Raw genomic sequence first — 25,996 nt, 5'->3', positions numbered from 1 at the left:
AAGGCAGAAATCAAAATGCTGAGCGAGGCGCGGGAGAAAGAATGCCAGCTTCTTCGTAAGGGGCCGTACGTGTCTATGAAGGGGGAGACCTACACGCCCAGAAAGAAGCGCCGTAAGACCGCTGGCGCAACCGTAAGGAAGCTCTCTCCGATGGAGGAAGCCGAACTGACCAAATGGAAGGCGAAGTACGATGAAGACGGGGCGAAGACTTACGATGTTGTGATGGTCTCTGATGTCGATGTTGGTGTGAACATCAGTGGCGTCATCTACACCTTCGTTGATGGCAGAGAATCTGGGCGCCAAGTCAAGCATCTGGTGCCGATGCTTGAAGGCGAATAATCTGTATGTTATGATGTTGTTATGTTTGAATAAAGAAAAAAAAAGGTTTTTTTAAAAGCCTTTACATTTTCACTAAAGAGTTTCCTCCGAACTAAAGGGTCCTTTTAAGGGCCGGTCATTTCCAAAATGTTTTGGCCACAGCTTAGGTGGCATGCACTTGGGCCGTTGTGTGTGGGCCAACCACCTATTTTATAAGAGTATCCTCAATTATACTTATGTGACCACGGTCACATGCGAGATGACACAAATGGGGCCCCTGCTAAAATACATTTAATGTATTACAAGGTTAAACGTTAAACATCGTAGCTGGCCTGTGTTCTAATCCAAATCATCTTTTCCTTACATGCTTACAAAGCCACCCACCACCCATGTTAGATATTGTGTTATGTGACCTTTTGGTTCAACATGAAAACGACATGAATAGTAAGTACCATTACACATAATAGCATAGGGATTGGATATACATCAATTCAATTCAAATGAGCTTTATTGGCATGAGAAAACATACGTTTATATTGCCAAAGCAAGTGTCAAAAATAAAATAAAAACAGATGAAAATGGGGAACATATATACCGCTGGAGAGGGTATAAACAGAGCTACTTTATGTTGCATTGTCATTTTATACAGGGTATAAACAAATAGCACTGTTTTTTTCCTCAATAAAATTTAGATAGTATAAGAAAATAAATAAAACAAAGAGAAAGACTCATATCATATCGAACATGGGATTGAATTGTGTTTGTGTGTGTGTGTGTGTGGGGGGGGGGCTGCTGATCTGCCTGTCCTCCCTTACGTCCTCAGACTCAGAGGAACCTCCTTCTTTGGGGATGACAGGGGGCAGGGCTCTGGGAGGAGCCATAGGGAGGACGATGATGCTGATTGGAGGGGAGCTCAACCGCGCTCTCATCCTTTTTTGTGATTGGTGGGGCGCACACAGAGTCTGCTTTTCTTTCTTTAGTTGAAGCTATAAAATGTCTCGCGCGCCTCTCAACCAGCACATTTCTCCGAGCTACTACTCCAGAAAACTAACTAGCACCGGTGCGTCTGGCTCTTTCAAGATGAACAAGAAGGCAGAAGCGGTGAAGGCGAAGAAGCCTGCCACAAAGAAAGTAGTGAAAGCAAAGAAGCCCGCTGCCGCCAAGAAACTAGCCGCTGCTAAGAAGCCCAGGGAGGCGGCATCAAAGAAGCCCGCATCCACAAAATCACCCAAGAAAGCTAAGAAGCCTGCTGCTAAAAAAGTAGCTGCTAAAAAAACTACCCTGTTCATTCCCTACATGCACAAATGATATGGCAACTCCCAGCCCATGATTGTTTGCTTCTGAAACAAGGAGGGAGGTGCCTATTCCACCTGTCCTCCCTTACGTCCTCATGTCAGAGATAAATACTGACGCATTCGCCAACCGTGTCCCATTCGACTCTGTACTTCCTACAAGAGACATGGACATGGAGCCGAGCGATGAGGAAGAGCAAGCTGGCCGCCTCTCTCCAGCAACGATCAGGTTTAGGAAGCTGGTGCTCGAAGCTGAACAGCGAGACCGCGCCCGCCGGCACGAGCAAAGCGATGGCGTCTCCTACGACTTCCCCTCCTCAAGCAACGAGGAGCTGGGAGAGGGATTATCGGGGAATGTTTCCCCCGAAAATGTCAGCGAAGTGGAGGCCGACCCCCAGAAGCTGTTCCCGGGTGAGACTGACGACTACAATCGTGGCTACGTGGACGGCATGATGGCCGGCAAGTTCGTCTCCGTAGCCGGCGGTGACCCGGAGAAGAGCGGCGGCTCAGCGCGGCGATACAAGAGGATCAAGGTGATCGCTTCGCACTGGTAACTCATTTCTATCGTGTGATTACGTGTATATTAATATTTTTTTCTTACTGTGCAGGGGGCTCCCATTGACGACTACACTTTGAGGCTCTCCAAGAAGTTGGAAAAGTTGCACAACAAAGTTGCATTTAGCCGTGGTCTTTACAATGTTACTAAGGCAGAAATCAAAATGCTGAGCGAGGCGCGGGAGAAAGAATGCCAGCTTCTTCGTAAGGGGCCGTACGTGTCTATGAAGGGGGAGACCTACACGCCCAGAAAGAAGCGCCGTAAGACCGCTGGCGCAACCGTAAGGAAGCTCTCTCCGATGGAGGAAGCCGAACTGACCAAATGGAAGGCGAAGTACGATGAAGACGGGGCGAAGACTTACGATGTTGTGATGGTCTCTGATGTCGATGTTGGTGTGAACATCAGTGGCGTCATCTACACCTTCGTTGATGGCAGAGAATCTGGGCGCCAAGTCAAGCATCTGGTGCCGATGCTTGAAGGCGAATAATCTGTATGTTATGATGTTGTTATGTTTGAATAAAGAAAAAAAAAAGGTTTTTTTAAAAGCCTTTACATTTTCACTAAAGAGTTTCCTCCGAACTAAAGGGTCCTTTTAAGGGCCGGTCATTTCCAAAATGTTTTGGCCACAGCTTAGGTGGCATGCACTTGGGCCGTTGTGTGTGGGCCAACCACCTATTTTATAAGAGTATCCTCAATTATACTTATGTGACCACGGTCACATGCGAGATGACACAAATGGGGCCCCTGCTAAAATACATTTAATGTATTACAATGTTAAACGTTAAACATCGTAGCTGGCCTGTGTTCTAATCCAAATCATCTTTTCCTTACATGCTTACAAAGCCACCCACCACCCATGTTAGATATTGTGTTATGTGACCTTTTGGTTCAACATGAAAACGACATGAATAGTAAGTACCATTACACATAATAGCATAGGGATTGGATATACATCAATTCAATTCAAATGAGCTTTATTGGCATGAGAAAACATACGTTTATATTGCCAAAGCAAGTGTCAAAAATAAAATAAAAACAGATGAAAATGGGGAACATATATACCGCTGGAGAGGGTATAAACAGAGCTACTTTATGTTGCATTGTCATTTTATACAGGGTATAAACAAATAGCACTGTTTTTTTCCTCAATAAAATTTAGATAGTATAAGAAAATAAATAAAACAAAGAGAAAGACTCATATCATATCGAACATGGGATTGAATTGTGTTTGTGTGTGTGTGTGTGTGTGTGTGGGGGGGGGGGGGGGGCTGCTGATCTGCCTGTCCTCCCTTACGTCCTCAGACTCAGAGGAACCTCCTTCTTTGGGGATGACAGGGGGCAGGGCTCTGGGAGGAGCCATAGGGAGGACGATGATGCTGATTGGAGGGGAGCTCAACCGCGCTCTCATCCTTTTTTGTGATTGGTGGGGCGCACACAGAGTCTGCTTTTCTTTCTTTAGTTGAAGCTATAAAATGTCTCGCGCGCCTCTCAACCAGCACATTTCTCCGAGCTACTACTCCAGAAAACTAACTAGCACCGGTGCGTCTGGCTCTTTCAAGATGAACAAGAAGGCAGAAGCGGTGAAGGCGAAGAAGCCTGCCACAAAGAAAGTAGTGAAAGCAAAGAAGTCCGCTGCCGCCAAGAAACTAGCCGCTGCTAAGAAGCCCAGGGAGGCGGCATCAAAGAAGCCCGCATCCACGAAATCACCCAAGAAAGCTAAGAAGCCTGCTGCTAAAAAAGTAGCTGCTAAAAAAACTACCCTGTTCATTCCCTACATGCACAAATGATATGGCAACTCCCAGCCCATGATTGTTTGCTTCTGAAACAAGGAGGGAGGTGCCTATTCCACCTGTCCTCCCTTACGTCCTCATGTCAGAGATAAATACTGACGCATTCGCCAACCGTGTCCCATTCGACTCTGTACTTCCTACAAGAGACATGGACATGGAGCCGAGCGATGAGGAAGAGCAAGCTGGCCGCCTCTCTCCAGCAACGATCAGGTTTAGGAAGCTGGTGCTCGAAGCTGAACAGCGAGACCGCGCCCGCCGGCACGAGCAAAGCGATGGCGTCTCCTACGACTTCCCCTCCTCAAGCAACGAGGAGCTGGGAGAGGGATTATCGGGGAATGTTTCCCCCGAAAATGTCAGCGAAGTGGAGGCCGACCCCCAGAAGCTGTTCCCGGGTGAGACTGACGACTACAATCGTGGCTACGTGGACGGCATGATGGCCGGCAAGTTCGTCTCCGTAGCCGGCGGTGACCCGGAGAAGAGCGGCGGCTCAGCGCGGCGATACAAGAGGATCAAGGTGATCGCTTCGCACTGGTAACTCATTTCTATCGTGTGATTACGTGTATATTAATATTTTTTTCTTACTGTGCAGGGGGCTCCCATTGACGACTACACTTTGAGGCTCTCCAAGAAGTTGGAAAAGTTGCACAACAAAGTTGCATTTAGCCGTGGTCTTTACAATGTTACTAAGGCAGAAATCAAAATGCTGAGCGAGGCGCGGGAGAAAGAATGCCAGCTTCTTCGTAAGGGGCCGTACGTGTCTATGAAGGGGGAGACCTACACGCCCAGAAAGAAGCGCCGTAAGACCGCTGGCGCAACCGTAAGGAAGCTCTCTCCGATGGAGGAAGCCGAACTGACCAAATGGAAGGCGAAGTACGATGAAGACGGGGCGAAGACTTACGATGTTGTGATGGTCTCTGATGTCGATGTTGGTGTGAACATCAGTGGCGTCATCTACACCTTCGTTGATGGCAGAGAATCTGGGCGCCAAGTCAAGCATCTGGTGCCGATGCTTGAAGGCGAATAATCTGTATGTTATGATGTTGTTATGTTTGAATAAAGAAAAAAAAAAAGGTTTTTTTAAAAGCCTTTACATTTTCACTAAAGAGTTTCCTCCGAACTAAAGGGTCCTTTTAAGGGCCGGTCATTTCCAAAATGTTTTGGCCACAGCTTAGGTGGCATGCACTTGGGCCGTTGTGTGTGGGCCAACCACCTATTTTATAAGAGTATCCTCAATTATACTTATGTGACCACGGTCACATGCGAGATGACACAAATGGGGCCCCTGCTAAAATACATTTAATGTATTACAAGGTTAAACGTTAAACATCGTAGCTGGCCTGTGTTCTAATCCAAATCATCTTTTCCTTACATGCTTACAAAGCCACCCACCACCCATGTTAGATATTGTGTTATGTGACCTTTTGGTTCAACATGAAAACGACATGAATAGTAAGTACCATTACACATAATAGCATAGGGATTGGATATACATCAATTCAATTCAAATGAGCTTTATTGGCATGAGAAAACATACGTTTATATTGCCAAAGCAAGTGTCAAAAATAAAATAAAAACAGATGAAAATGGGGAACATATATACCGCTGGAGAGGGTATAAACAGAGCTACTTTATGTTGCATTGTCATTTTATACAGGGTATAAACAAATAGCACTGTTTTTTTCCTCAATAAAATTTAGATAGTATAAGAAAATAAATAAAACAAAGAGAAAGACTCATATCATATCGAACATGGGATTGAATTGTGTTTGTGTGTGTGTGTGTGGGGGGGGGGGGGGGGGGGGGGGGGGGCTGCTGATCTGCCTGTCCTCCCTTACGTCCTCAGACTCAGAGGAACCTCCTTCTTTGGGGATGACAGGGGGCAGGGCTCTGGGAGGAGCCATAGGGAGGACGATGATGCTGATTGGAGGGGAGCTCAACCGCGCTCTCATCCTTTTTTGTGATTGGTGGGGCGCACACAGAGTCTGCTTTTCTTTCTTTAGTTGAAGCTATAAAATGTCTCGCGCGCCTCTCAACCAGCACATTTCTCCGAGCTACTACTCCAGAAAACTAACTAGCACCGGTGCGTCTGGCTCTTTCAAGATGAACAAGAAGGCAGAAGCGGTGAAGGCGAAGAAGCCTGCCACAAAGAAAGTAGTGAAAGCAAAGAAGCCCGCTGCCGCCAAGAAACTAGCCGCTGCTAAGAAGCCCAGGGAGGCGGCATCAAAGAAGCCCGCATCCACGAAATCACCCAAGAAAGCTAAGAAGCCTGCTGCTAAAAAAGTAGCTGCTAAAAAAACTACCCTGTTCATTCCCTACATGCACAAATGATATGGCAACTCCCAGCCCATGATTGTTTGCTTCTGAAACAAGGAGGGAGGTGCCTATTCCACCTGTCCTCCCTTACGTCCTCATGTCAGAGATAAATACTGACGCATTCGCCAACCGTGTCCCATTCGAATCTGTACTTCCTACAAGAGACATGGACATGGAGCCGAGCGATGAGGAAGAGCAAGCTGGCCGCCTCTCTCCAGCAACGATCAGGTTTAGGAAGCTGGTGCTCGAAGCTGAACAGCGAGACCGCGCCCGCCGGCACGAGCAAAGCGATGGCGTCTCCTACGACTTCCCCTCCTCAAGCAACGAGGAGCTGGGAGAGGGATTATCGGGGAATGTTTCCCCCGAAAATGTCAGCGAAGTGGAGGCCGACCCCCAGAAGCTGTTCCCGGGTGAGACTGACGACTACAATCGTGGCTACGTGGACGGCATGATGGCCGGCAAGTTCGTCTCCGTAGCCGGCGGTGACTCGGAGAAGAGCGGCGGCTCAGCGCGGCGATACAAGAGGATCAAGGTGATCGCTTCGCACTGGTAACTCATTTCTATCGTGTGATTACGTGTATATTAATATTTTTTTCTTACTGTGCAGGGGGCTCCCATTGACGACTACACTTTGAGGCTCTCCAAGAAGTTGGAAAAGTTGCACAACAAAGTTGCATTTAGCCGTGGTCTTTACAATGTTACTAAGGCAGAAATCAAAATGCTGAGCGAGGCGCGGGAGAAAGAATGCCAGCTTCTTCGTAAGGGGCCGTACGTGTCTATGAAGGGGGAGACCTACACGCCCAGAAAGAAGCGCCGTAAGACCGCTGGCGCAACCGTAAGGAAGCTCTCTCCGATGGAGGAAGCCGAACTGACCAAATGGAAGGCGAAGTACGATGAAGACGGGGCGAAGACTTACGATGTTGTGATGGTCTCTGATGTCGATGTTGGTGTGAACATCAGTGGCGTCATCTACACCTTCGTTGATGGCAGAGAATCTGGGCGCCAAGTCAAGCATCTGGTGCCGATGCTTGAAGGCGAATAATCTGTATGTTATGATGTTGTTATGTTTGAATAAAGAAAAAAAAAAGTTTTTTTTAAAAGCCTTTACATTTTCACTAAAGAGTTTCCTCCGAACTAAAGGGTCCTTTTAAGGGCCGGTCATTTCCAAAATGTTTTGGCCACAGCTTAGGTGGCATGCACTTGGGCCGTTGTGTGTGGGCCAACCACCTATTTTATAAGAGTATCCTCAATTATACTTATGTGACCACGGTCACATGCGAGATGACACAAATGGGGCCCCTGCTAAAATACATTTAATGTATTACAAGGTTAAACGTTAAACATCGTAGCTGGCCTGTGTTCTAATCCAAATCATCTTTTCCTTACATGCTTACAAAGCCACCCACCACCCATGTTAGATATTGTGTTATGTGACCTTTTGGTTCAACATGAAAACGACATGAATAGTAAGTACCATTACACATAATAGCATAGGGATTGGATATACATCAATTCAATTCAAATGAGCTTTATTGGCATGAGAAAACATACGTTTACTTTATATTGCCAAAGCAAGTGTCAAAAATAAAATAAAAACAGATGAAAATGGGGAACATATATACCGCTGGAGAGGGTATAAACAGAGCTACTTTATGTTGCATTGTCATTTTATACAGGGTATAAACAAATAGCACTGTTTTTTTCCTCAATAAAATTTAGATAGTATAAGAAAATAAATAAAACAAAGAGAAAGACTCATATCATATCGAACATGGGATTGAATTGTGTTTGTGTGTGTGTGTGTGTGTGGGGGGGGGGGGGGGGCTGCTGATCTGCCTGTCCTCCCTTACGTCCTCAGACTCAGAGGAACCTCCTTCTTTGGGGATGACAGGGGGCAGGGCTCTGGGAGGAGCCATAGGGAGGACGATGATGCTGATTGGAGGGGAGCTCAACCGCGCTCTCATCCTTTTTTGTGATTGGTGGGGCGCACACAGAGTCTGCTTTTCTTTCTTTAGTTGAAGCTATAAAATGTCTTGCGCGCCTCTCAACCAGCACATTTCTCCGAGCTACTACTCCAGAAAACTAACTAGTAACTACACGATGTCAGGACGAGGGAAGACAGGCGATGAGCGGAAGAGGCAAGACCGGCGTTATAATGTAGTAATAAATAATGTCTACTACGTTTGCGTCCCGTTTTGTCCACAACTGGGCTCGTTTAAAGTATACGGGCGAGGCAGACCTCCCCACACGGGAGTTTGTGGGAAAAGAGCTTTTGTTTAAGAGCAAGCTTGTCAGTGCAAAGGATATCTACTCTTTTATCGCTTTGCCGAACCGGCGTGAGTTCGAGTTGTGTTTTTTTCAAGAGACGACGCTGCGTCGCTTTCTTGAACAGTACGCTTTTGAGGTCGACGAGGAGAAATGGAAGTACTGGTCCATAGAATCTTCTGTTAGCATCAGTGTGGTGAACGTGGTGGTTAAGTTTTGGACCGGACGGGTCTCAGACCACGACGTGGAGCTATACTTGAAGCGCTACTGCAACCTGCTAGAGAAACCGTACAAGCCGGTGGATTCCTTCGGGATTTGGTATGGAGTACGAAAGTACAAGGTGGAGATCAAGCTCGACACCAACGGCAAACGGATGTGCTTGCCCAGCTCTATTTCACTGGGTCCGTACAACGGCCGTGTGTTCTACCCGGGCCAGGAGACCAGGTGCTTCGTGTGTAGCAGTACGGAGCACCAGGTCCGGGAGTGCAAGGAGGTCAAGTGCTGGAAGTGTTCGGGCTTAGGACACAAGGCGAAGGACTGCCAGAACAGCGCAGTATGCAGCCTGTGTGGAGAGCTCGGGCACTCGTATTTCCAGTGCCCCAAGTCGTACAGCAACAAGGCTAAAGAACAGCGCAAAGAACAAGCAGCGGAGCAGCAGAGACAGGTCGCGGTGCCATGATAACCAACTGGGCAAACACCTACTGGTATATGATTTGAGAAGATTTCTCAACCCCTCAAAAGGCTCTTGTAAGAGCCACCCACCCAACAAAGGCTCTTTTAAGAGCCACCCACTCTTTCAATTTTAAGACTATAATTCCTTATGTCATATCTATATACTATATGCATGTTAACGACCAGAGAACGGCAGAGTATGGGAGCTCATATCCAACTGTACTTACCTTGCCCTTAACAGTATGTTTTGTATTTATTATTGTGATGTTAGACAGGACTTAGAGATGTGCATCGTCCAAACCATGAGGCTCGTCGTCAAGTAAGTTTGCACATCAATATTGTATTGTTTTTGAAGTAAAATAAAGTGCACACACACACACACACACACACACACACACACACACACACACACACACAAAGACACTGTCCATGAAGGTCCCCAAAGGAAACAGTGCTTTCGTGACTAACACAAGGTATAGACTATTTCAGTCTGTCCATTCATTGAGACAATGGCATTATAAGAAATAGTTAATTAAGTATTATAATGTGTAAATGTGATAATGTGTAAATGTGACTCTCTTCTGGGCTTAGAAAAACAAAATAGAGAACCGGGTGTTACTTTATTTTTCTCCATTCCTGAACCCTAGCCCGTTCATTACTTCAAGACAATGAAAGCAGCTTCGATTTAGTTCCATCACTCCAGTTAACTTCAGTTTGGACAAGGTAAACTCTGTATTCTGACTATTTCAAAGTAAGATAATGAACTCGGTGTGTTTTCCCACCTCTACATGTTCATACACTAATAATGGCAGTCACAATAAGCGCTTGTCAAGGATTGCGTGCGAGGCTCCACCTTAAGTCCCGTGCTGCTTAAAATGGATTTATGAAGCAAAGCAAGGTTTATTTTGGGCAAATGTGGAAATAGACGACGTTTCTGCTTGGTCGTGCGTGTCGGATTACAACATGGTGTGTCTTTAGCAGCACAGCATATTCACGTTTTGTAATTGGGATTATTAACTTATCGTAGTCATATATATTCACATGTACAGTTTTAAAGCTGTAGTTATTCACAAGTGGGAATGAACTCGTTACATAACGTGTGGGTGGCTCTTAAAAGAGCCTTTGGGTTGTTTGTTGGTAGATCAAGTCAGCATTATTAACCTCCGAAGCCGTACAGAGTGCGTCCCTGTCTCTTCAGAGCATAGACAACATCCATGGCAGTCACGGTCTTTCTCTTGGCGTGCTCGGTGTAGGTGACGGCATCACGGATCACGTTCTCCAGGAACACCTTGAGGACACCGCGGGTCTCCTCGTAGATCAGACCGGAGATACGCTTCACACCGCCACGGCGAGCCAGACGGCGGATAGCGGGCTTGGTGATTCCCTGGATGTTATCACGAAGAACCTTGCGATGACGCTTGGCGCCTCCTTTCGAGAAGCTAACCGCTGCAGCCTGCGGGAAGTCTGCATGCAGCATGTCTGCAGACGTGGGTCTGAAGACACGGGTTTGCAGACCCCATACTACTTGACTGCCCCCTAGTGCTTCGGTGACTGTGCAGACATTGTAGTCACTTGGACAGGGCGTTTATCGTGGGCTTGCCCAGGCCTTACGGCCTGGGCATAAATAGAACGATTGCATTCACCACGGCTTCGTAACTCGCGCGGCGCTCCGCCGGCCGCGCGGCCCTGGCCCGCTCTTCGCGGCCACTCGCGCCTGCGGCGCTCGGGGGCGAAGAGCAGGACCAAGGTCCGCTGGCCTTCGCGCCGCTTGCAATGTCGTGGACAATCGAGCGGCTCCGCCTGGAGCTAAGGCTGCCACTGGGAGCAGTAGAGAGGTTGACCTGGGTCTGCAGTGCTGGGTCTGCAAACAGGTCTGCACTGCAGACCTGTTTGCAGACCCAGGTCTCGCAGACGCCTTCCCGCAGGTTGCAGCAGTTACTACTTGCTCCTTTCCCCAGTCCCTTTCCGCCTTTTCCCTTTTTATTTTTTCATCCTCAATTAATTGACCATTGTCATTTAGAATTGGACCAACATGTTTATTTTCCAAATCCTTCTTGTGTATATTCATTAGACTATGTTCACGCCCACTCATTTTGCTGTTTCAGTTCAGTCGAAGATGTAGAAGTGAATGATTCCAGAGCTCTACGCCATGCCTTTGATCTGTGTTCTGAGGACGTAAGGGAGGACAGGCAGACTGCGTACCCCCTCCCCCACCCCACACACACACACACACGCACCTCCCCTCTTGTTCATTTTGGTCAAATCACCCCCTAGTTTATTAGTAATACCGGTATTGCTAGTCAAGTCCTCTATATCATAATAATTGTACATTTTTTAATCGTATCCCCCCATTCATATTCTTGTCAATGTACATTTGGTGTTACTGAATACATGCCTAAAACACCCTCTGGGCCATTGCATTTCTTTCGACTCTCAAGTTCAAACGTTTGTATTGTCACAGACATAACCTAAATACAGTTATCTCATCAATAAGTATTAATACGGAATTCTTGTCTCGCTTATTTGAGGTGGACCAGGGTTACTATGAATAATAATTTATATGATTCTGAACAATAACAATAGTAGTAGGCTACTATTCAATATCAATGTTGAATTTGAACCAACACATACTAGTCAGGACAACGGCGAATCTAATAGTGATTTATGGATTAACAAAATTAGGTCATAGGGGAGGTGGGTGGGTTTGCAAGCTCTATAGCTAAAGTGAGAGAAATGGCCGCATTCAAAACGTAGGACAAAGTTAGGCTGTGCTTATGTGTTGATGTTACCTTTATCATAAATACATTTATGTCTAGACTGTTAGTGTAATTAATTATTTGTGAGTGGCATTAATTAATTATTTGTGAGTGGCATTAGACCATTAACACACATGCCTATTAAGCAGACTATTCCAGTGCTCACATATGACCATGGCATATAAAAAGTGAGGATACTCTTATAAAATGAAGTGGTTGGCTCTTAAAAGAGCCTTTTTTGTGGGTAGAGATGGAACAAATTGTTTCCTTCTTTTTTGGGGGCTGCCTTCTTTGCTGCCTTGGGTTTGGCAACATTCTTGGCTGGAGCCTTCTTGGCTGCTGCGGGCTTCTTAGACACTTTCTTGGGGCTCTTGGCGGCCTTCTTGGGGCTTTTAGCTGCTACTTTCTTGGCGGCGGGCTTCTTGGCTTTCTTGGGTGATTTCTTGGCGGCTGCGGGCTTCTTTACTGCCGCCTTCTTGGGCTTCTTAGCCGCTGCGGGTTTCTTGGCGGCAGCGGGCTTCTTTGCTTTAACTGCCTTCTTTGCAGCGGGCTTCTTCGCCTTCACCGCCTCTGCCTTCTTGTTCATCTTGAAAGAGCCAGACGCGCCGGTGCCTTTGAGCTGGACCAGGGTGCCTTTAGCGTCCAGGCTCTTGACGGCGATCTTGACGCGGGCCTTGTTCTTCTCCACATCGTAGCCGCCGGCAGCTAGAGCTTTCTTGACGGCAGCCAGAGAAACACCGCTCCGCTCCTTTGAGGCGGAGACGGCCTTGACGACCAGCTCAGCGACGCTGGGGCCGGTCTTCTTGGGTCGGGGGGCTGCTTTCTTCTTGGCGGCCTTGGCCGGGGCTGGAGCTGGTGCGACTTCTGCCATTGTTCTCTTCTCAGTAGTTTATCCGTCCTTTCCTAAAGTAAAGTCTGACAGACTGGTGCTTGACGCTCTGAAGGGGCTGGACTTAAACACCACATGAGAACCATGTAGAGACAACACACACAGCCCCTCTTGCCTATAGGTGGCTTAATGTGCCTTTTGTGTTTTCTCCTCGATTAAAACAAGAGATAACTAACTGCGTCGTGTATTATTTAATGCAACAAAGAGCTGACCAGTTAGCACACATGTGCCTTTTCGTCATTAATATATCTGAGATGGAAACAGCAATCTAGTTTTTAAGTGATGCGATCAAAGCATCACCCTTCCACAGTCCGAGAACAATGTTTCCTCCATTGTCTTTCTTCTAAAACATGTTAAACTATGTTAAATTAACATCATACTCACATACCTCTTCGCAGAGATACTTTGTGACGCAATACCATAAACTATATCTTGTTTTGCTATCAATTTTGCTATAACTAGAAGGTTGTATGACCCCAGTAAACACACTTCAGTTTATGCAGCATGGTGGTGGATTTGATCTGACTACCAATGACATGACAGATGAAAACTGTTGGAACAGTTTGGACAGATAACTTATTTGTGATCAAGCTAAAGTAAACTAAACGTTTAAACATTCAATCAACTGTATCACAGTAGAAGGCCTACTTCATGATGAAAGGTGTCATTCGATATCATATTTTTATCATGAATTCACCATTGTGCTCTGTATAGAATCAAATAAAAAGTGCTGCCATATTTACTACAGATACAATGTTATTTCTGCCACCTTACACTTATAGCAGCATGTGACAGAACTGTTTAAATAGCTATATCACATCTGTCACTGCATAGTAACTGAGCAACAGAAGGCCTTTAGTCCGCAGGCGGTCTAAAGAGGTGGTAATTGTATTTATTATCAACATAAACACATTTTGTCATCATTACAATAACACCCAGATATAAACAGAAGTTGAATAAAAAAAGAGTCACACACACGCACGCACAAACGTGCAGTAGTGGTGTGTTACATCCATCCATCCATCTTCAACCGATTATCCGGAATCGGGTGGCGGGGGTAACAGTTCCAACTGAGACTTTCTTATCCCGAGCAACTTCCTCCACTCCCTCAGGAGTATACCGAGGCGTTCCCAAGCCAGTTTGGAGATATAATCCTTCCATCTGGTCTTTGGTCTGCCACGGGGTCTCCTCCCAGTGGGACGTGCATCGAGGACCTTCCTAGGAAGGCACTCGGGGGGCATTCGTACTAGATAGATACCTTTATTATCCCAAAGGGGAAAATCAGTTGCCCAGAGGCAGCACAGCAGTATAAGGTTATGTACAAAGTTACATACATAAATAGGTCACGCCTCAAATGATTAGTGTGGTTGCCTGACAGGGCTTCACATGACAATTTGGCTATCCGACAATAAACAGGCAACCACACTCGCAATTTCGCAGAATTGCATTCTTTCTAGAATAGAACATAATCCTGAATCCAGGCAGCCATAGACACAAAAGTCACCACTATTCTATTATACTGTAGGTTCTAAGAGACTGAGGGTTCATAGACAGAATCTATGAATATTTATTTTACAGCAGCTCTCATAGAGACATCAATAAATTGGGAAATTGAGAGAGAGAGAGAGAGAGAGAGAGAGAGAGAGAGAGAGAGAGAGAGAGAGAGAGAGAGGGGGGGGGGGGGGTCATTTTGCACTGTCCAGCTATAATGTACAACGAATAAATGTGTCTAATTGTCTTGTCTTGTCTTGTCTTATCTTGTCTTGTCTTGCCTTGCCTCGCCTATAGGCGGAGGTAATCCATGATGGAATAGGTTTCCCATCCGCCCTCAAGAAGAGTGAGTTGGTAGGCGAGTGGCTGCACTGGAAAGCCAACAGAAATTGATTTTACACCTCTCCTGCTTAGCGGAGAGTGTGGAGTGATAGAGGAGGTCTCCCCGAACGTGTGTGTGTGTTCAAAGTGCCGACGCAAAGAGCCGTCATTTTTGCACATTTGGTCATTTTTTACATCTGGGGGTCCCCCAGGGACCTGGGGGTCCCTGGAGCTCCGGGGGTCCTTGGAGGTAGTAGTTTGGCAGGTAAGGAGTGTGTGTGCAAAAGTTGGCATGGATGGGGGCAACGGTTGTGGAGATGTGAGCAGGGCAAAAGTGTGACGGACTCACTGACGTGGAGGTTTTGGTAGTAAATGCGACCTACGGTCGCAATCATGGGACAATTACTAGTTTTTCAACATTTTTCAATTGCCTCAGGGGTACTCTTATTCTGAAGAGATAGGCACCGGAAGTCTTATTGCAGCTAACGCTAATGCAGCTCACTTCACATAGGCGTGTTTGCTTGACTTGTCAGAGCTGTGTAGGGTCCATAACAACACATCATCCAGCCTCCAGCAGCAACTACACACAACCTACCACTTGTTTTAAGTTCAAATAAATAAACAATCCGCCATGGAGGTACCCGGACCAGACAGCGACTGGCGGAGCCCGCAGTTTCGACAAAAAGTTGTTACACAAATGTGAGATTATGTTTCTCTTCTTTCTTTTCTACATGCGTTGTTTCCGTAGATTTTTAAGGCTTTCTTTTTTCCTTTTTTTCTTCTCCCCAAGCTAAACTCATCTGCTGTGGTTGTTGTGTGTGTTTCAGTGCAGGAAACGATCCGCTAAATAACTGATGAGGCCTCCAGACCTTTCTGTTAATTGCATGTAAAATAAAAACGATGATGATCGTCTGATTTGTCGCAGCAGCCACTGTGCTGGGGCTAACGTTAGCATGCTACGGTTAGCCTGCGAGCTAACCTCGTTGGTCAGTGACTCGTGTGACGTCATCAATGCTCATGGTCAAAATATTTATTAAAATGGCAGTTTTGTCCACATAGAGTGATCCTGACGCTTTATTTAAAAACATGCGTCCAAACAGTCTTTATAATTACCATTCTCTTTCCAGATGTGGTTGGTGGTTACGTATTATTAGTATAGACGTTCTTCTGAAAAGTATATTGGATTTATGCTAATATCTGTTTAGGCCAAGTGTATTGGGTGTATGTACTGTATATGTGGGCATAACGGTACACGATCTGGATCAAGACTATCATAGATCAATGTTATTCTATCATGTTTGACATCTGCATGTCTAAGTAAAAGTCAGGCTCGATACTATACATCAGTGGTTTCCAACCAGTGGTCCGGGGACCACCAGTGGTCCTTGAGGGGGTTCCAGTGTGTCCCCAGCTAAATGATGGAAGAGTTATAGATCTTTAACTCGAGAGTTAAATTATTGTTAAACATCTGCATTACTTAATTTCTAGTCTACACAATTGGATAATGAAGAATTGTTATTTTGATAGATTTTGGCCTTTTATCTCTCCTATGGTAACATCGATGGAATTGTGGACAACATCTTATCCAACGGTAACAAAATATTCTATATTTGGGGTCTGAGAGGCTAAAGTTCATCAAATGGTGGTCCGTGGCTCAAATTCTGAATAAATAATGGACCTTGATATGAAAAAAACGTTGAAAACCACGATCTGTGATAGTCTTGATCCAAGGCTAAGATATCGGTATGGGTGTGAATCACAGTTATTTGGTACATATGAATCACTCTCAGTAACGGTTTGTCTGCTGCCTACTCATCTGACTGTGTCTCTCTTTCCAGTGAAGAGGCGATGAGGAAGGCTGGTACCCCACACACTAAAACCAGCAACGACATGGAGAACCACGTTTATGTCAAAGCCAAATCAAGAGTGAGTAACTAGTAGTCAACCCACCCGCACCATCAGTGCTACCATGATTAAACGCTTTAAATCTAGCATCCCTGTCTTGGGCATGTTAAATAGACTATCTACAAGCTGTAGCTGTCTGATCTATTTTAAGTACAGTATGTGTCACACATTGAGTGGCTTAAAAGGAGTAGTTCACCTCTAAAATCATTTACCTATTGATTACTCTCGCCATGAAGACATGAGTTCAATAGTATGTTTTTGTATTTGTCGCATTCCTAAGACAAAAGTTTGATTATAGCAAATGTACCCCCATTGATTCTGGATGGGGACCTAAATGCATTTGGGTCCCCATCCGGAATAAATGGGGTTAAATGTATTGTAATCGAATTATTGTCTTAAGATTGAATGTGACAATTGACAAAACCCAAAAAATATTATTGAACTCGAGTCTCCATGGCATGAGTAATCAATAAGAAAAAAGTCATTTTGGGGATGAACCACTCCTTTAAGTCCATAATCGATTTGGTCGATAGTATAGCAGGAAAGATGGCTTGTGGTGGAGGTGGGTCTATCTCGGAGTTGTATATGGCAATGATTTGCATCTGCCACTTTCCAATAGGGCTACATGGTTATAACTAAAATGGTAATAGAGATTTATTTGACTGAATATTGCAATTAAAATTATGAACCACAAATATAGACAGTGTTGATGATGATAATTGTTCATTGAAAAATAGAATGTTATACATTGTTCTAATACCGTCTTTGCTCATTATGCTTCTTGTGGTGTCATATTTGGTCACATACTGTACAGTATTTCCCTTTGAATCTATTGTATTATTCCTGTGAGCCTGACAGATGTGGATGTAGGCTACATTTCTGTGGTTATTAATCCTTGTGTGCTGGACTGGTGAGGAGACCAGGGCAAGTTAGCTGGCAACATGAGTTAAAAACTATGACAAAGATTTTGATTTCATTATTGCAGCCATAGTTTCCACCAGTGACAGTAAATCAAAGTGACAGTAAAGACTGTGATCAGTGAAATCTAATAGTGGTGTTAATGATTCAGATGCTGTTGTCGTAGAAAAGTCTCTCCACACTGCTAGATATCTTCGGGAATGTGGCAATGACTGATTATAGTGGATTCAAACACTTCAGCCCTATTCAAGCTTACAACAGGAAAATGTCTCGAGGGAAACTCAACAGTGCTGTTGATTCCCTTTTGTTGCTAATGCGTCAAGTGAACAAAACAAGTCTACAAGCTCACAATGAGTCACAAGCATGTAGATTTGCCTTGAATGTTAAATGTTGAACGTTCATTTCTAATGACATGCCCAAAATTGGGACGACAGGATTTATGTGGTTAAGCTTGCTAGCCACATCCGCTCTTGTATTGCACACCTCTTCTATCTCCAATTCATCTTGCGATGCATATTTACTTTGACACTTTAACATTAATCGCAGCAACTAATTCTGCTGAATAGGGCAACCCCCTGACATTCCACAGTTTTAATTAGCCACAATACAATAATGGCACACACAGGAAAAGAAAAAAAAAGTGATATTTCTCCAGTTTGATTGGAAAGACCTATCCAAAATTTATATGTATTTGGAGACGGATCCCCCCCAACCTGAAAATGTTTTTTTGTGCCATGGACCCCCTGGAAGAGAAGATTAGCGTTAAGAAATTCAGAAACACATTGAACATTTTCCAAAAAAAATATGCTAATGTAGTAGTAGTACCCCCTCATGGACCCCTGGGGCCCCCGTTTCAGAGAGAAGTCCATAGCATGTAACGTACGATAACATAAGAGACATACATGAAATAAATACAAAAAGTACAATAATGCAATAAAAGTACTATAGTGCAAGCCTACCTAATCAGCAGCCGGCTGCTGAGCCAGTGCTTGCGCATTCTGGACGTGACCCAGTAACAGCTCTTTATATGCGTTTGTTAGCGCCATGCTGTTGTTCCAGTAACACTTCCAGGTTATGCATACAATTATACATGAGTTGCCTTAACAGTGCCTCACACGTGGGCACACCATCATAAGTGAACAACTGACTGGCACTATGCCACCTAGGAACACAAAGAAGTAACCTCATCATGCCATCGTTTTATGCCACACTATTAAGCCTTTGCTTGCTTTTCATGTACTCTAGTAATAGGACCATAGATGAGCTGCTTGTATACAGGGGGGTGACATTATGCTCTGAACATTTTACATTTACAGAACACATAGAAAATGTCTGTAAAAGCATATTGGCCTGAGCAAATATTTTGCGACACTGTCGTTGGATTTCACCGTCATCCCTGAGATCCTCTGAGAGGAGGACATGTCCAAGATATTTATATCATACCAGTAAGACTCCCTAATCGGGAGATAAGCGACCGTCAGGTCACATGTATACACAAAGAGGGCTGTAACTGGCATTGGTTCCTAGTTGTGTGAACAATGTATAGTTTAAGAGTAGTGTCCAGAAAAGTGTTATAAGAATTCGGCCTCAAGGTGGCGCTAAAGGGGACAGATCGATGTTGAAGAGATGAGTGTAGTAGGGATGCGAAGATATACCGGTACGGATCGTAATCGCGATACAAACGTCCGCGATACGAGTGAATCGGTTCATTCAGTGTGTACCGGTACAATAGACGGCTGAAATCGTGATGGATCGTACCGTGAGTGACTGGATCGGTAAATTCCGCGATTGTATCGGTTCTTCCATATAGTATTTCATTCTATCCTGTGTTTCCGAGGCGCCTTGAATGCACCATCATCAGCCGTTCAGCCCCCTCCCCAAAAGCCAGTCTTTAACGCGAGCTGCCACTCGGACAACATCTGCGCTCTGCATGCAGGCAACCAGGGAGAGTCTGGGAGACAGACAGTGCAGCGAAATGCGAGTGAATCAACACAGACGAACTAGCAGCCCCACGGGTTAAAAAGATGCAAGATTAGTAGTACAGTAGCCTACTTAGCTTTATAACATCCAAGTCCGCTGCGCTGATTGTTGTCACAGAGTGGCACAGGCTGAGTGATATAATCAACAGCCGTTTCTTAGCGATTCTCCGACGGACAATTGATTGATATTAACTGCACGCACACACACAACAACAATGTTGCTGGGTGTTGTAGGACTACTGCTTGCGTTTAACAAAGTATTTGTCACTGTTCTGCAACTTTCCTGTTTGATGCAAGCAACTCTCTCACTTTCTCTGCTGCTAGTTCTGCTCTGGGAAAGAAGCCTAATTTATACATCGCAGTACAAGGGTGTCGCACCTAAAATAGCAGACCCTCAAGCTCACAATGCGTCGTGGATGCGACGCGCAGTGAGCTTGTAGGTCTGTTTTAAAACATTTTGGCAATAAAAAATGCATAATCCTGGATAAAATATAATATAATATAATATATATTATATTATATAATAATACAAACCAGGGAGGGACTTTATTGTTTTTCAGGTCAAGGACCCCTTAGCTCAGACAGAGATCAAGCAGGGACCCTCGCTGTAGGCTAGGCATCATAGCCTACTGTATCACACAAATATTTGGCAGGCCCCCTGTAATAACCCTGGATTGGGGTCCCTGACCCCCAGTTGAAGACATATACTAACTAGAAGCAGTGCTCTTCCGAGCACAGGTCTCCACCAGGCTGTGCGTCCTGGTGGTGCAATCCTGCAAACTTTGGAAGCTAATATTAGCCAATCAGGATGGCATATGAAATATCAGACGGATCGGACTTGATCACATGACTATAGAGATACTGTGTACCGATTTGCGTGATTTTTGGATAAAATCTCAAGGAGTAATATCCAAAAATGTGTTTTACATAAGTCGGCCCAAAGGTGGCGCTATAAAAGGCTTATGTGAAAAATGCAGGGCAAAGGTTTATCGTTAGCTTCTAGGGAGTGCGCTTGCAAAGTTTGAAACTGATCGGTGGAGTTATAGGTAAAACCACAAATCGGCCTGTTATAGCGCCACCATGAGGCTGATTTCAAAAATTTTAAGTGGCATTTCTTCTTCGACCTAGTGGGAACGTGTGTGCGCGATTTCATGATGATTGCACTTTGCGTTTGGGATTTGAGGCATTTTGTTCCAAACGGCTCAATCCTACAAACTTTGGAAGCCAATCTTAGCCAATCAGGATGGAATATGCAAAATCGGACAGATCCGTGTCGATCACATGACTGTGGAGATACTGCCTACCGATTTGTAGGATTTTTGGCCAAAATCTGTAAGAGTAGTGCACCAAAATGTGTTTTGCGAACATCGGCCACTAGGTGGCGCTAGAAAAGGCCCATTTGAAAAATTTAGGGCAGAGGTTCTAGATTGGCATCCAGGGAGTGTGTGTGCTCACTTTGGCAGCGTCCGGGCCAACGGCGACTGAGATTAGGTGCTCACAAACTGCGAGGACGCACGGACGCACGCACGGACGGACGCACACACGGACGGACGCACACACGGACGGAGGGGAAAACATACTCTCCCTCAGCCTTCGGCTGGTGGAGACAATAATGACATAGGCCTTCTATATCATTAGTTATCAAACAATTCTACAATAGCCAGCAGCTTTGTGTTCTCCCAGAATACTATATGTTGGGTTGTTACTTAGACAGAGCCTAGTACTACAGTGAAACAATAAATTGCCTTGAATTTAAATTTCATACATTTTTAGTCGCTATGTTTTGTACATTTTGGGATTTGGGCTTGAATCGTGGTGAATCGTGAATCGTATCGCATCGTGTCGGGAACAGGGGTGGATCGTGATGTATCGTATCGGCAGGATTTTAATGTATCGCAATTATATCGTATCGCTGGCAGTGTATCGAGGTGCATATCGCGTCAGTGGTCGAGATTCACATCCCTAGAGTGTAGACATACTGTGTACCGATTCGCGTGATTTTAGGGCAAAAATTGTAGGAGCAGTGTCCAAAAATGTGTTTAGCAAGAATGGGCCTCATGGTGGCGCTAGAAGACGGGCATGTGAGAATTGATGGGTGGAGGTAGTAGTTTGGCAGGCAAGGAGTGTGTGTGTGTGTGTGTGTGTGTGTGTGTGTGCAAAATTTGGCATGGATCAGGGCAACGGTTGCGGAGATATGAGCAGGGCAAAAGTGTGACGTGTGACGGACGGACGGACAGCCGGTGGAGGTTTTGGTAGTAAATGCGACCTGACGGTCGCAATACATATATATATATATATAACAAAAAAGAAAGAAATAATAATATACTATCATATAACGTGATACTTTTTTTGTGTGTGTTTTCTGGTGTAATTACTCTCTCTCTCCTTTCAGGAAGAATACTTGTCCCTGGTGGCCAGATTGATCATCCACTTCAGAGACATCCGTGAGTCAAACAGCTGTCCTTTTATCCGTTTGTTCTCTTTTGTAAAGGATTCTTCTTGATTGTATTCTTTTTTTTATTTGGAAGACACACAGATGATCCACACACTGTAGCTATTAAATCAAATCTAACATTACAAAATGTAACATTAAATACAGTAAATAATGTGTCTGTGAGGTAAGAAACCCATCAGGCTCATGCTATTACCACCCATTTAATTGATGCTCACAAATATAGCTCTTGTAATGTAGGATATTATCGCACACAGTGACGTTTATTAATTATGTAATTGGTCAACGTGAATGCAGGAGGACTGACTGGAAGCTCTGTATCAGACAGACTGCCATCTGTGCACTCTCTCCCCCCCTCTCACTACAAGGCTGAGAGTGCGGCATGAGGCAGACTCTGCAAAGAATGTGACGGCTAAAGCTGCACAGTTGGCAGTGTGAGGGGGAAACAAAGAGGCTTCCCAAAACTGACCTACGTCATAGCTGAATATTAATTGGTTAATTCAAAATGTGGTCATCTTGTTAAATTGACAACGCTTCTGTCTGTCAGAAATGCACCAAGCTATTGCAAGTATAATTGTGGAGGAATGTTGAAAATGCAGTGCAAAAAAAAAAGAAAAACGTTGTATTGTCTTTCTTTGTACAAAGTAGTTGAGAGACATGAAGAGGAAGAGAGTAAAAGATTAGAGCATGGAGAAGAGACAAGAGGGAGCCGCCATAAGAAAGACTAAAGGACACAGAGTAGGAGAAAGAGACAGCTATGTACAGCAGCATAGGTTAGAGAATCCTTTTAAGTTGGAGCAGAGTGATGACATGCAAGGTCAGGTAAGAATACGACAAATGTAAGACCAATGTAACCTCACGATTAATGTTTACCAACCAAGTTGATTTTGTGAACACAGGCGGGAAAGTACTAGTCAAATTGGCTGCTGAATTGTGGGATAAATCAGGTTGACTGTAGACCTTTTTCAATCTGTTTCCTGTTTTTGACACGAAGATGTAGAGTGGTAATTGTCAGTTCCTGAGTACTTCCAGGAAGTGCTAATGGTAACCGAATCATAACAAACTTGTATTCCTTTTCACAGACAAGAAGGCACAAGGGGGCCCAGGTAAGTGGACATGCATTAATCCACTGTAGTTCTCATAATTTTATTTTATTTGCTGTGTTCTGTCTTCTACTAGAGACCTGAACTCATAGTGTTGACGATTGATATCTCTCAGCACAGTGCATGTTCATGAGCTCTGTACTGTCATCTGTTGTCTGCCCTTCTTGCTAGATGCCATGAATGCCCTGACTAACCTGACAGGGGTAGGAGGGGCCCCCGGCGGCATCGGCATGGGGCCTCGCCCCAGCGGTGCCCCGATGGGCGGCATGGGGCCCATGCAGATAGGCCAGCATGCCATGGCAGGGGTGGCTGGAAACCCGCAAGCCAGTGAGTGTGTTTCCTCCGATGTGTGATGTCTGTCTGTTTGTCCCTGTACTGGTCGGTCTGTTCGTTTGTTCGTTTTGCTGGACAAATGCACTACTTCTTTCCAGACCCTGGTGACAAGTGTATGCTGGCTGCGTTCGACCTTGCATAACCTCTCGCCAAGATTAGTTTTTTTCTTTTTTGCTTTGAACAACGGCAAAGAAAAAAAGATAGGACTAAAAGAGCTACAAAAAAAAAAACGCTCCAGTTGTTTTGATTACCCAGTCCAGAGTACCACTCTGCTTATCTGCACAACCTTTCAGCTGCAGGGGGTGTCTCTCTTTCTCTCTCCTCCCTTCGCATCCGTCCTCCATTAGGAGGAGGTCCTAGTCAGCTGCAGATGCAGCAGATGGTCCAGGCCCAGCAACAGCAACAGCAGCAGCAGCAGCAACAGCAGCAGCAGCAACAACAGCAGCAGCAGCAACAACAACAGCAACAACAGTCCATCCAATTCCAGCAGTTCCAAGTGGCCCAGCAACAGCAGCAACAACAGCAGCAACAGCAACAAAATGCCCTGCAGCAGCAGCAACAGAACGCAGCCATCCAGCAGCAGTTCCAGGTGCAGCAGCAGCTCAAACTACAGCAGCTTCAGCAGCAGCAACAGCAGCAGCAACACCACCAGAACCAACAGCTCCAGCACCAGAACCAACAGCAGGCCCAGAACCAGCAGCAACAGAACCAGGTATTAGAAGATAATTATAGTTCTTGCAAAACAGAGGCGGGTGTCGAAACCCATTCTGGCCTAGAATAATTGAATGCTTTAACCAGTGAAAAATAGCAGATCTACAAGCTCACAGCGCGGCACCGAGTGCCGCGCTGCGAGCTTGTAGATCTGCTATTTTTGAAAAAGTCGTGAAAATGTGTGCAAATCTTTGAATACATGTATTTTCAAAGCGAACGTTTGTAACTCAAACTTTGCTTCTGCGCGGTCCCTGGAACTACATATTTTGAGATGGGGGGTCCGTGGCCAAATAAATATCATTTTGGGGGTCCTTGACATGAAAGAGTTTGAGAACCACTGACATAGTAGTCTCTCAAGAACAGACTAACTGAGCTCCAGTTAAGTGAAAAGGACCTTTTCTTTGACGATGGCTGGCCAGATTGCTGACATAGAAACATAGGTTTTTCAAAAAACCTTAGAAGGATTCAAAAGACACTTATAGAATCGTGTCAAAATTCTAATTTTCACGATTTTTCAAAAATAGTAGATCCACAAGCTCGCAGCGCGGCACTCGGTGCCGCGCTGTGAGCTTGTATATCTGCTATTTTTCAATAGTTAAAGCAGTGGTTCTCAACCTTTTCAGGCCGCGACCCCCAAAATAATCATATTTGAACTGGGGACCCCCTCCCTGATGAGCACTAAGAGTTGAGGAATTACATTATGTATAACACGGTTCTATTGTGAAAATAGCCGATCTACATGGTTGCGAGGCGTTGTGAGCATGTAGATCGGCTATTTTCACAATTCTTGCCTCTAATATTTGACAATTTGGCCAATGTTTATTTTGTCATTTAGAGGTACTAAAAAGTCCTTAATTTGTCACCTTAGAAATGTGCAGATACCCTCTATACACTTAAACGTTATGTTGGTTTGTTTACTGTTGAGTGAGAAAACAATGTAGCACATTAAGTTAATCATCTGGGGGACCCCCCAAAATAATTTGGGGACCCTCCTGGGGGTCCCGACCCACAGGTTGAGAACCACTGAGTTAAAGCATAAAATAATGATACACAATACTGTGTACCCATTCTGAATGGGTTAATAGAGCAGAACCAGATGTTTTCCAAACCAGGAAGGAGTATGACAGAAACGCCCTAACTCTAAAATGTTATCATCTCTCTTTAGTAACCATGGCAAATTAAGTCGGAGTAAGAAGATTTTGTTTTAATCTAAAATACTACCTTTAAGTCCTGGCTGAATTAACCTGCTGTCAATATGATTAATTGACAGAGTAATCAGGAATTGCCTGTGGCATTTGACTGACAATTCAGAGGTGAGCACAGTCTGAGCTCAGTCTGAGTTAGTTAACACATCTAATACAGTTACAGATATCATTGTTATACAACTGGTAGTCGGTTTCTCAATGGAAAACAGGCTCTCCAACTGTGCATATGACGAGCACAGATGGACTGTCTCTCATCAAGTAAAGAAATCAGCTGCGTTGGTCACGAAAGACAGCAAGCGCTCCTCTCTCCCCACACTATGCTAGGCGGCTAGGCTAGCGGTTTTCATGTGACGTTCAGGGACATAGTAGCTAAATGTGGCATTAAAATATTACAAATTCCTATCGAATATCTTAATTACAATGAAATGAAGTTGACGTGTTTTTTTTTAAGGGCAACAGTTGTATAATCGCAATATTACACTCGAGGGTCTGCATATAACATGGTTAACCGTGTTAATGCACACCCTCTTGTGTAATATTGCTTAATTGGACTTGGTACTTGTCTGTTTCCTGTAGCGGCAGCAGTGTCACTCTTAGTGCTGGTGTTTTCTGACTTGGCCTGGTATTTTGCTCCAATCTAGCAACATCCTTGCTCCGTAGATATGTTCTGGACCAAGCCCATACAGTACTTGGAGACTCGCAATAACTTGAAGGGGTACAGCAGCGA

The 25,996-nt window shown here is 44.9% G+C and overlaps 3 protein-coding genes across 3 annotated transcripts in view; 1 reads left to right on the top strand and 2 right to left on the bottom strand.

Annotated features, from left to right (window-relative positions):
• The window catches only part of LOC308284287 (histone H1-like), a gene marked incomplete at both ends in the record, with an annotated part of 74,189 nt that extends 61,356 nt beyond the window's left edge, over positions 1–12,833 (bottom strand). The window contains one exon of the mRNA XM_080724865.1: positions 12,429–12,833. Coding sequence (XP_080580991.1) covers positions 12,429–12,833 — 405 coding nt within the window. The remainder of the gene's footprint in view (positions 1–12,428) is intronic.
• Positions 10,363–10,683, bottom strand: LOC308284163 (histone H4-like; the record flags this gene model as incomplete). Its single annotated transcript, XM_080724713.1, has 1 exon — positions 10,363–10,683. The coding sequence occupies one exon, from the start codon at positions 10,681–10,683 to the stop codon at positions 10,363–10,365; it is 321 nt and encodes a 106-aa protein (XP_080580839.1).
• A 2,385-nt stretch (positions 12,834–15,218) lies between the features above and the next one.
• Positions 15,219–25,996, top strand: part of med15 (mediator complex subunit 15) — a 35,601-nt gene continuing 24,823 nt past the window's right edge. Inside the window, exons 1-6 of the mRNA XM_080724863.1 lie at positions 15,219–15,362; positions 16,502–16,589; positions 21,858–21,909; positions 23,000–23,023; positions 23,192–23,347; positions 23,701–24,065. Of these exons, the coding sequence (XP_080580989.1) occupies positions 15,295–15,362; positions 16,502–16,589; positions 21,858–21,909; positions 23,000–23,023; positions 23,192–23,347; positions 23,701–24,065 (753 nt within the window). The 5' untranslated portion in view covers positions 15,219–15,294. The remainder of the gene's footprint in view (positions 15,363–16,501; positions 16,590–21,857; positions 21,910–22,999; positions 23,024–23,191; positions 23,348–23,700; positions 24,066–25,996) is intronic.

This window comes from Nannobrachium achirus, assembly GCF_963921795.1.
Source record: "Nannobrachium achirus genome assembly, chromosome: 4".
Taxonomy (NCBI): Eukaryota; Metazoa; Chordata; class Actinopteri; order Myctophiformes; family Myctophidae; genus Nannobrachium; species Nannobrachium achirus.
This window is presented reverse-complemented; position numbering and strand designations above follow the sequence as displayed.